The sequence below is a fragment of the Dermochelys coriacea genome, chromosome 8 (genome assembly GCF_009764565.3).
Source record: "Dermochelys coriacea isolate rDerCor1 chromosome 8, rDerCor1.pri.v4, whole genome shotgun sequence".
Classification (NCBI taxonomy): domain Eukaryota; kingdom Metazoa; phylum Chordata; order Testudines; family Dermochelyidae; genus Dermochelys; species Dermochelys coriacea.
The window spans coordinates 22,245,662-22,257,812 of NC_050075.1; the positions used below are offsets into that span (position 1 = coordinate 22,245,662).

Sequence of the window (12,151 nt, forward strand, 5' to 3'; positions counted from 1 at the left end):
AAACTAGAATACAAGCCCACCCACCTGCCACCCCCCCATTAGGTTGCCCACTTTTTGGAACAGCGACAGTCTGTTATGATTGTGATCTCAGTCTCTTTAGTAAGAGTGCACAGGATATATTGCAGACTTGGAATAATAGAGTTTTTCAAATTAAAAGATTTTTTCCAACAAGAAAAATATGCCCCCTGGCCAAAAAAAACTTTGCTATATGCATGGAAACAGTCTAAAAATGCTAACGTAAAAACACCATTTACACAATAGGCATTTGGCAGCATTTTCAGATTTTTTTTAATTTATTCTGACATGCTATAAAGGAATAAATTACACTGTTAAAGAATTACCAGCAATAAAAGTACTTTTCTTTCAGCTGGGCTAAAGTAAGAGTGAGGAGGAAAGCCCAGGGCAGTAACCAATGTGAACACTGCACAGTGTGAGGCTGTCCAAGAACAAGAGTTAATTTGATTATATCCACTTCACAAGAACTTGAAAGAAAATGCCTTGGTTTAAAACCCTCCAAACACTTCCATTCTAAATTTTCAAAACTAATCACCACAAGTCAGTCCAGCCAACGCAAGACAACGGCAACACTTGTGGGCTGCCAATACTGGGGTCTTCAAAAGATGCCACTCTTGTTATAGAGGGCTGGGCATCAATGCAGCAGGTTATAAAAAAAATTGCAAGACTGCCCTTCCCCCTCAAGAAAAAAAAATTTAAAAACGAAAGTGAGGAAGAATTACAATACTAAATCTAAAATGATTTAGAAAGAAAAATGACTTTTTGCTTAACAAATGGCCTTGAAATTACCTGTTTAAAAAGAACTAGGGTGGTGTTGATTTCTTTAGACTGAATTAACAAGGCAAATTTAAAAAAAAAAAAATCTCATTTCCTTACAGAAAGTTTTTAGTTTTTAATGAACTTGTAAACAAAAAAGCTCCCGTTTCAAAATAAAAACAAAATCCCAGATCATATAGATGTTTACAGTGATTACATTTATCTAAGCAACTTACATACAGGTTGAGTTGTAAGATGTTAACTAAATTTCTGTGACAAATATGCTGTTTTTCCTTTTATACCAAGAACATTATAGAGTTAATGCAGAGTCCTAAAGATTATCTAGTAGTCGCTAAGTTTCTCTTAAGTCTTCACTTTAGATGCTGTTATTTCTAGCACAGGTAAGCAGGCAGAGTCTTTCATACGCTTAAAAACTGGAATCTTTGGTTACTACCATGTCAGCTGGCTTGGTATGCTGCACATAGAAGCCAACAATTTTAAGAATGTTTTAAGTGTACAACTTTCAAAACCCAGGGAGGAATAACCAGAAAGAGTGCACAGCTGTGAGCATTTACAATTATCACAACTGTTGCTGAAGCCTGTTCATGCCATTCTTTCAAAACAATGAGACCTCATAAGCAGTGTAGTTCAAAGTAAAAAGGTAACAAAAATTGGCATATGCACAATTTTCTCCACCATTTTGTGTCAACCATTTAGTTAACTTTTCCACTTGAAAAAATGCAATAGAAAACTGGACACCATGTTTCACTATCTCAGTAATTCACAATTACAGCTGCTGCTACAACTCAAAGTGCAGCATCACCAGCGCTGCCCAGAGCCAGTTTATACTGAAATTAAGTTCTTTACACCAAGTAAATGGTTGCCCACAACCACTGGCAAGTGTACGTATGAACTAAAATTTCTAGGATTTGGGGAGTGACAAGTCCTGCTCCGATCTGCTCTGCTTTGTTTGTTCCTCTCTTCATGCTCAGAAACCTGCAAGATAAACAAAGGCAACTTACTGATATTTGAAAAGAAAAGGAACAGCCTCCGGGATGGCAGGGTTAAACACAAATAATTATGGTCCTTTACAGAGAAAATGTTGTTCCATTTTAGAACGATATGGTCCCTGCTTTCTCTCGAAAGCTAAACATGGTTTGACTGATCACTGTTCCGAACCAACATCACATGCTTATAAATTTGTAGCAACAGTATACATATGCACTAACTAGATGCAAAGTCCTTCAAATGGGCATTCAATTTGGCAGCCAGCCATACAATTTCAGAACAAGATGTGCTCTTGCCACTAGGGAGCAGGGTGTAATTTCACAGAGTTGTTTTCTACTTGTCTAATGCGTGCATGTTTTGCAGAATGTCCCCACAGGTCACCTGATGGCAGTCTCTCGGAGGAGCATCAAGTGGCAGGAAGCAGATTTTATCCTGTTCTCTGGGGCCAGCTGGATTAGAATAGTTTTGGAATGGTGCAGAAATATTTTAAAATGCCTTTTCACTCCATGAAGCAACTAAGAATCAGCTGGGTTGCTTCAGATCCTTATTTTAAAAAGGCACATTGTGCTGTGTTTGGAGGGAGCCACTGCTTCGGCTGGGCACCAGTTACTTGTACAGCTCCCTCAGGGCTCCATTTAAGCCCTTTGTAGTTGTCTACTTATAATGTTGCTACTGGAAATGCTCAGGTTTAAGAATTGTAGGCAGGCCCCAGACTCTAAGGAACACTGTAGACTGAAGTGTTGTAGTGAGATGTTCACAAATCAAGGTGCATTTTGTTTATGAATGAATGTCTGGCCATCTGATAGTTCCCCTCCCCCCAATTCATTTGGGAGCAGTTACTGGAAAACTGCAATTCTGTTCTCAAACAGATGCAGCCATTAGATTTACTACACAAGAAACCTTCAATCAAATCACCCCCATGAAGTCATTTTGGTACCCCACAACCTTTAAAGGTGACAAGTATTTTAAAATTGGACTTGCGGCCATTGCTATTTCATGAGGGATAAAAGCCTGAAAGGTTGCTTATTTTTGTTTTTGAACTTCAAAAAAATTCAGGCATTTCTGAGGGAAGTCTGAACACTAATGACTTACTGAAGGGACTAGAATGCTGAAACTAACAGATTTCCTTTAATCAGAGTCAATCATTAAACAGATTTTAAAGAATTTTAAAACCAGCAATTAAAAAAATCCCTTTCCTTTAACAGCTCAGCTTTTAGCTCTTGTGATATCACCATTTCACTAGTTCTGGAGTCAGAGCCTTCCAGAATACACAGCACTTAGATTTCTAATGGAAACAAGCAAAAAACACTTTATGATCTGTAAAGAAAACTGAACTTCAATTAAAGAAGCCAAAATGGATTAGAGTCAAAGATTTTCTTCTTTGCAACTCATCTTTAATATTCCTTATCCAAATGACTGCAGCTGTATGTTTTTAGTTGAAAGAAAGGCCCATCTGACATGCTTTGTCCCAAATTACCCAGCTTCAGACTATTTTACCAGCCTACCAGAATGTGAAGTGCACTGCACCTAATTTGAAAAGCATTTAAAATGCTCAGCATTTACACCATCTTCTTTTAAGCACCCTCATTAAAAGCGGCTGGAAATACTACCGTTGTGCAGTCTGCATTTTTGCTATGTGGCTGTGTCCTTTTGTTGCGATAAGCCAAGTTGACCAATGCTTCCTACAGTCTCAGCATTGGTTACACAGATACTGGGGCTGTACTTTGGGAAGTCATGCTAATAAGACTGGCAACCACAATCTGGTATGTACACTTTCCCCCAGCATTCTGGTCACAATACCATCCAACACTAGTGCCATATCATTTGTTCAGATGCCTCTATTACTACACACCTATCACTGTTATAGATTCACTGCATTTTGGAAGTTCTCATGCTCAGGAAATCAAACATAACATCTTTAGAGCTTTTATCAACTCTCCATCACAGATACTCAATGTACAAGATAACACGAACAACACGATCTAAAGAAATGACTTATGGGAGATAGTGGATGAAACAAAAGGAAACAAAATGAAACAATCACATGAATCTCCTGTGTTCTGTATTACTGTTAAGCAAGGCAGGATAATCTACATCAGTGACCAAACTGTGGCCTGTGGACCACTAAATTGGCTAGTCTTGTGACAATAGCTCTTTGTTTCCAGTTGTCAAGCTGCATTAAGGACAATAGTACATGTCTTAAAATGAGAGAGGGGAGGAGTCAAAGAGTGTAAGTTTGGGAATCTTCCTAAATGCCAATAGCCATTTAGGAACCATGGGACCAGAACAAGATTCACTAGTTTGTGAGTTTATGGTAAGGAAAGCGATCTAAAAATGACACATTCAGTAGATTTGTTGTGTATGCTTGAGTCTCATCTCTGAAAAAAAGCAGCCAGTTTATAGTGATCAGCACTGCAGAGTCCATACAGCTATGGCACGATGAGCTGGGCTCTTCCGTGTCATGAAAAACCCCCATCAAAGATCAAATTGCAGATTACTGGGGATGATAAGAAGTGAATTTGAGCAGGTTATTTTTTTGCATTTCTGGTGTTAGAAGCTAGAAAATCTCTCACTAAATAACAGAACAAGTTTTATTTGAATCTGGGAAAATATGAAAAGAAACAAAAGCACATTTTTACACTGCCACTTTTGCCTATTATCAGAATTTGCTCAATTAGGTCTTAGGTACTGCCATGATCTATGAACAGCATGCCGTGTTTTGGATACAAGTACTACTAACATTAAACACCAAGGGAAAATACTGTTGCCATTTCTTGGCCTTCTTAGGCTTTAAAGTCAGACGTTCTACCAGTTTGTAATATTTTAATTGACAAGAGAAGCTTTCAGGTTGTTTTTTCAAAATCATTTTTGCTTTCAACTTTTGCCTCCACTTCCTGGAGGAAAGCCCAGAGTGGATGCAGTGCTCTGACAAACGAGCACAGCAGCACTTATCCAGGATACAGTGTCCTGGTACCGTAATGAACCAGCCCTCATGCAGCCTCTCCTCTGTATTACTGATGGAGGACTGTGGGATTAACAAAGTGAGGAAGGAGATGGGAGCATCCCCACCACAGAGGACACAAGAGATAGGTCTCATGCTGTGGAATCCATGGACCTCCTTAATGCTTTCCTCTAGCAATCCTGAGCATACAAGAAGAGTTAGAGGAACTACTGGGGAGGGAGCAAGAAGAGTACAGAGTAAGTGCTCCCACCACATAAAGAGGATCCATTTCTTGGTTCTGGTAACTGTCCAGTCCTCGGATGAAATGGCTGAGTTGGGACAATCATAGAATGCCAGGGTTGGAAGGGACCTCAGGAGGTCATCTAGTCCAACCCCCTGCTCAAAGTAGGGCCAATCCAATTTTTGCCCCAGATTCCAAATGGCCCCCTCAAGGATTGAATTCACAACCCTGGGTTTAGCAGACCAATGCTCAAACCACTGAGCTATCCCTCCCCCAATGTCTTCCCACAAAACCATGTCCCAACAGTTTGTTGAGACCCTGCGATCTACTACCTTTCTTTGCATAGAGCAATGCAAGTGGCCTTCATATGAGAAAGTTTCCTGGCTTCCCTCTTAACTACTTTTCCCTACCCACCAGTTACCTGACTACGTTTTACTTTATAGCCCTAGGACTGACCATCACTAGCTAACAATCAATCAATCATGATTAATCGCACTGTTAAACAATACAATACCATTTATTTAAATAAATATTTTTGGATGTTTTCCACATTTTCTAATATATTGATTTCAATTACAACACAGAATACAAAGCGTACAGAGCTTATATTTATTTTTGATTAGAAGTATTTGCACTGTTCAACAAAATAGTATTTTTCAATTCACCTAATACAAGTACTGTAGTGTGATCTCTATCATGAAAGTTGAAATTACATATTTAGGACTATGTACAAAAAAACCTTGTATTTAAAAAACAAAACGTAACATTTTAGAGCCTGCAAGTCCACTCAGTCCTGCTTCTTGTTTACGTCACCTGAGCTAATCGCTCAGATAAACAAGTTTGTTAACATCTGCAGGAGATAATGTTGCCTGCTTCTTGTTTACGTCACCTGAAAGTGAGAAGAGGCGTTCTCATGGCACTTTTGTAGCTGGTTGCAAAATATTTACATGCCAGATGTGCTAAAGATTCATATGTCCCTTCATGCTTCAACCAACATACCAGAGGATGTGTCCATGCTGATGACAAGTCCGGCTCGATAACAATCCAAAGCAGTGCGGACAGACATTCATTTTCATTATCTGAGTCAGATGCCACTAGCAGAATGCTGATTTTCTTTTTTTGGTGATTCAGGTTCTGTAGTTTCTGCATTGAAGTGTTGCTCTTTTAAGACTTCTGAAAGCATGCTCCACAGCTCGCCCCTCTTGGATTTTGGAAGGCACTTCAGATTCTTAAACCTTGGGTCGAGAGCTGTAGCTATTTTAGAAATCTCATATTGGGAACTTTTGTGTTTTCTGAAATCTGTCCTAAAAGTGTTCTTAAAATGAACATGTGCTGGGTCATCATCCGAGACTGCTATAACATGAAATATATGGCAGAATGTGGGTAAAACAGAGCAGGGGACATTGAACTCCTCAGGGGGGAACTGTGTCACAAATTTAATTAATGCTGGTTTAAAAAAAAAAAAGTGTCATCAGTATGGAAGCATGTCTTCTGGAAAGTTGGCCAAAGCATGAAGGGGCATACGAATGTTTAGTGTATCTGGTACGTAAATACCTTGCAATGCCAGGTACAAAAGTGCCATGCAAAAGCTTGTTCTCACTTTCTGGTGACACTAAATAAGAGAGCAGCATTATCTCCCATAAATGTAAACAAACTAGTTTATCTTAGCGGTTGGCTGAACAAGTAGTAGGACTGAGTGGACTTGTAGGCTCTGAAGTTTTTACATAACTGCACTCAAAACAATGTAAAACACAGCAATCTACATTTGTAAGTTGCACTTTTACAACAAAGGCTGCACTACCATACTTGCATGAGGTGAACTGAAAAATACTATTTCTTTTGTTTATCATTTTTAAAGTGCAAATATTTGTAATCAAAAATATGCACTGACTGATTACAACACAGAATACAATATATACGAAAATATACAAAAACATCCAAAATATTTAATAAATTTCAATTGGTATTCTATTAACAGTGCAATTAATTGCAATTGAGTTAATTGTGACTAATCATCAGCCCTAATATATATATATATACACATACATACACACACACACTCATTTAAGCAATTTTAGTTTAATAGTTTTGGATTAATTTACATTTTCAGTATGTTAGAAAACAGTGAATGATATTGCTTATTTACTGGATAATTAACTTTTTCCCATAATTTGAGTCATGCTGCATTAGGATGGCAGCTGGAATTTAAACACACAAAACAGCATTTTTATTCAACAAATTTTGCTTATCAAAACATATTTCACATTTACAACTAAATGATTTAGCAAATAGAGGGATTAACTGTGTTTAGAAGTGATTAAATTGATTTCAGATCAGCTCCCGTTACTTTCACTTCGGCACATTTGCCCAGGCTGAAGTTTCTTTTCGCGCAAGTCTCTTGAACATGAGAGAATCTCCTACATTTCTTAGGCCCTCCTTCAAACTTAAATTTCATCCCTTCTCCTTGTTTTTATTCATAGACTAGAAGAGGGACTAGCTTTCCTGCTTTTTCGACTCCCAATTGATTTCTCAAATTTGAATTAGTTCAAATAAAGCAAAATATTCACTGTGCTTGCAGAAGAGGCTACTGCTGTCAAAAGCAGGTTTAGCACTTCAAAAACCTCTGGTTCCAGGTGCTTAACTAGTGATTGCCACCAGTTCAGCGGTGTGACTTTGTTTAAATCATTAGCAAGCGTGTACGGCTTGAATAGTTTACCTCCAGCCCTGAAATTTATAGTAGTTGGCATGTTTTTTAGATACCAATACTATAGTAGCATCTTCAGCAGTTAAAGCATCTACCCTGGTACTCTGCATTGACAATATTGACAAGAAAAGGAGATGGAGTAAATGATAGATCCATCCGCTTCCTTACTGCCTGCAATTTAAAAATGTGTTCATTATTTCCTTTCCTCAACGTCTCTTGATGTTCCTTTCTAAATTTCAACAGCATCAGCAATACAGCAATCTTTCTGCAGTTTATCCAAGGCTACAAAAAAAGAGGTTTCAGTATATGCAGCATACATTCTACATTTCTCTTCAGTCTGATGTTGACTACTTCAGCTGTGATAGTTCCATCTATTTTGCCAACAATTTGCTTCACAAAGAGTCATCAGAACAGGTCAGTTCTTAATAAATACCTCAAGAGTCAACTACTAATCCCATTGTACATATTGGGTGAGAATTGGTTTAGATCCTCCTCCTCCTTTCAGCAAAGCTGAGGCAAAGTGGTTGTTAGGGAATTTTGAAATGTCAACATTTTCATTTATTCCTGGAGGTGTCCTTCGGCTAAAAGATTAATCAAATGAGCACTGCAACCCTAAGTTTTAGGGTCCCTTCATTATTTTCTTCTAGATATCTTCTCATCTTTGCAACATTTCCAGCATCGTCTATGATGCTACACACTTGAACTTTTGTTCAACTTGTTATAGCTTTTACTGCTACTGGTAAATATTCTGCTACATGGATATTTCCTGATGTATCCATTGTTCTTGTAATATAGACAACCCCATCTTCTGTTGTCACATAAGCACAGATTATTGGATCATTGTGTACATTGCTTCACTCATCAAGAGTCAGATTAATGAATTTCCCATAAATTTTTTTTGCACACTGTTCAATTTCATTCTCTCACTCTGTGTCCTGTAACATTCCAGCATGGTCCGCCTCTGTGTGTAGCCTCATCATAATGATTGCGTCACATCAAGGAAATGTTTGCTCTGAACAAGACAAAAGGGAGAATTTGTTGCATAAATGAACCAAGCAATCTTGTCACCAAAGGAGTCTGGCTGGAATTGGCTGATCCTGATTACTAACGCATCCATGGTTTTACTGGATGATGAAGAAAGTCTTTTCTTGATTCAGGTCATTTACTGTGACGCACAGTTAGTTGCAGCAATCTAGTGGTACCAGCAGATGACTCTGAAGTTGTAAACACTGCAGATGGATGTTCATAAACCCTTATTGTCTAAGATGGGCCCTGAAACAAAATGGTAAAAGTCACTAATTGAGTATTACTCAGTGTTTTGCTTATAAGTAAATAAATGAAGTATATATAACACACATGAAACATGCATCCTATTGGACCTGTTTGTACCACTGTTTAATTTATTCCGAACCTAGTTTTATTGGAAAAAAAGTCATGAGAATTATCCAAATCTATTTAAAAACCCTCATTTCTAGAAACATACCAGACAGCGTGAAAAGAAAAACCCCTTTAAATGTTAAAATTCATAAATGCCTAATCAAACTATACTTTTAAACAGGAAATCTTCACCTAGGATGTTTGATTATACTGCACAATAAAGTCATTTCAGAAGTCCACCAGTAACAGTAAAAATGGAATTGATAAATATTCCCACAACAAATTAATATACCAATTATATTGTGAACACAAAAACTTTGAAATTGGTAAGTAATCAATCTACCCAAAACACTGGTGTGAGACAATAAGCTAAGTTATCATTTACTAACATAGTAAGACATGGCAAGCAGAGTCCATAAGAATGGTGGAAAAATAAGTTTACTAACCAGTTAATCCAGATTGTTCAGATATGTCCACTTCATCTTTGAAATCACTGCCTTCTGAAGAGCATTTTGCATCATGCTTCATTCTGACAACCAGACCTTGCATCTCTGTTGTACTGCTTACATTTACCATATGGATGCTCCTTTTATACCCAGGAGGTACAATTTATTTGTTTGTGTTTTATAAATATGACTTGCAGCCATGGCAGGTCTCTTCCCTCCTCTATTCCCAAGTGTTGAAATGAATGGAGAAGGATTTCTCAGGATAAATGTTTTGGTGGCTTCAGTGCGGCCACCAACTTTTGCTGGTGGCCACTCATTTTTTCCTAAAATATTTATAGGCTGGAGCCTGAAACCTTGTGTCCAGATCCTGAAACTGACAGGGGATGGGGTCTGGAGCCCAAAGCTGTGCGGCTGGGGCCTGCTGCTGCACAGCCGGAGCCCAGGGCTGGAGCTCGAAACATGGCCAGAGTCTTATGCCCCGCCTCCCCAGGGCTGAAGCCCAAAGCCTGAGCTCCACTGTCCCTGGGAAGGTGGGGAACTCACTGGCTGCCTGCTCCTCCAGCATTGTGCCCCAGGTGTCACCGGAGGGGGGCAGGATCCAACCCCTATTGGCAGCCCTCCAACCAATACCAAGGCAGTGCATTCAGGAGCAACAGGGAGGGGCCGCTACTTTGCCACTCCTTGCCCAAGTCTCCATCACGGCCCAGGAGGCTGCGGCCACAAGAAAAGCCCAACAGCTGCATGTGGCCACAGTGGCTGCATTTGAAAAACACTGCGCTAGAGGCTGCACTCTAAAGAATGTTATCCCTTTTCCCCAGTGTCCTGTTTTCATTCCAGTGTTGCACCCTTCTGCTCCTTCTCCCTTGTTACAACTAAACTCCTCTACCCTGCCCCAGCGAAACAAAAGAATTAAATCCAAGCTATAAAACAGGAGGAGGAGACCTCCAGGCGGGCTCAGTGGATGATCCTGATGAGATGCATGATATCTCCTGAAATTAGAGGCCTGGTCCAACATTTATGATGACTTTGCCAGTCTCTTGCACCAAGCAGTACAGCCTGTGAGTCCACCACAGGATCAAGCTATTACAGTACATGACCTATTATGTCATTTATAAAGCTTCACCTCAAAAGTTAGAATCAGGGGGAAAACATTTTATATAGAAAAGCATCCTTTGAACTCGAAGCTTTTGATAGACTCATATTTTTTTATTCAAGTGTTGAGATTACAGCAAGTTTAAGCCTTAACATATTTTGTAGTAAATTCAAACTCATTTTAAAACAGGTTTATTTTTAAAGAGAAAAAATTGTTTAAAAATTTAAAATCTAGAAATCCTATTTTGGTATTTTTTCAAAAAAAATTCACCCATTTAGCAAGGAGAATCACAGAACAGTTCTTTTGCAACTGTTTACTGAAAGGGACATGAATAACTCAAAGATTCTTTCCTTTGGTGTTTCCCTCAGTGAATAAACTTGCAAATCAAGCTTTAAGAAATTGCATCAACTGCAGTTAGGGTTGGGCATTCAATCAGTCCAAAATAATTGGCCTACTGACTTGGTCAAACATTATTCAAAAAAAAATGTCAAATATGGAAAACCACTAAATTATCAGAATAGTAACAAAAAAGGTAACACTTTATGGTCTTCAATAGGCTTAGCTTTAAATACTTGTGCCTAATTACGAGAGTAAGTTATTTAACTTAATAATGTGAAGTACAATGAAAACATTCTAATAAATAGAATTACTACCTTTTTAGCAATGTGAATGTTATGCAAGAAAACCTCTGTGTAAGCTTCTCTCTCCTCAACAGAAGTTAGTCCAATAATAGATAATACGTCACTCACCTTTGGTCCCTCTAATATCTTGGGACCAACAGGGCTACAACACCACTGCATACAACAGTGCAAGACTGAAAAGTTAAGAGAAAAATTAAACAAATCAAATAGCATATGTAAAAAGTCATTTTTTAAATGCACTTATGCTAGTGAGTAGCAGGCCAACTCTTCAAGCATCTTGCTTTTCATTTATCTTTTTCTTCAGCTTCAACTACTTCATTTCTGCCACCAAATTCATCGGTATCGCTTCCCTCTTCATCCGATGAATACTGAGTCAACTCTTAATCTGCCATTTTCTTCTCTAATATTAAATTGTGACACATGGTCACCAGCTTCCCAGCAATGGCGGTCTTCAGTCTATTTCTGGTTTCTGAATGGAAGAGGATTCCCCAAACTGACAAATTTTGTTCTGTACATGCAGATGTACCCGGAATCACTTCTGCCACTGTAGCTAGAGTGCAAGGAGGACACAGCCCTTTCCACCGTGGTTAAGGAGCAAGCTCTTCTGATTCCCTGCTTTGCACACCATATTGTTTTGACTCTGAACAGGCTTCCTCTTACTTTATAATTTGCCACCTCCATCAGAATTGTTTGCACATTTGTATATACTTTAAAATTTGCAACAGTCACTAAGGTCACAAGCTGAATTGAATGCGTCACCAGAAAGGTCTTGGTCTAGAAATGTGGATCAAGAAGGTAGGCAGGATTATGTGCAGGAGTGATCACTTGGCTTTTCCATTATACTGTTTTGTCTATTATCTTTCCTCTTCAGCTTTTGTAAGTGGATTGTGTTCAGTATTCTCAGAAAATTTATCAGCAACTCATTCTTA

The 12,151-nt window shown here is 38.6% G+C and overlaps 1 protein-coding gene across 8 annotated transcripts in view; it reads right to left on the reverse strand.

Moving 5' to 3' along the window:
- Positions 1–269: 269 nt before the first annotated feature.
- CSNK1A1 (casein kinase 1 alpha 1) overlaps positions 270–12,151 on the reverse strand; it is a 52,097-nt gene continuing 40,215 nt past the window's right edge. For 4 of the 8 annotated variants that reach the window (XM_038412035.2, XM_038412034.2, XM_038412028.2 and 1 more), the window contains one exon: positions 270–1,767. In XM_038412035.2, coding sequence (XP_038267963.1) covers positions 1,760–1,767 — 8 coding nt within the window. In that variant the 3' untranslated portion in view covers positions 270–1,759. Of the gene's footprint in view, positions 1,768–7,482; positions 8,938–12,151 lie in introns of those variants that run through there. The other 4 variants (XM_038412030.2, XM_038412027.2, XM_043520167.1 and 1 more) reach the window with 1 other exon arrangement.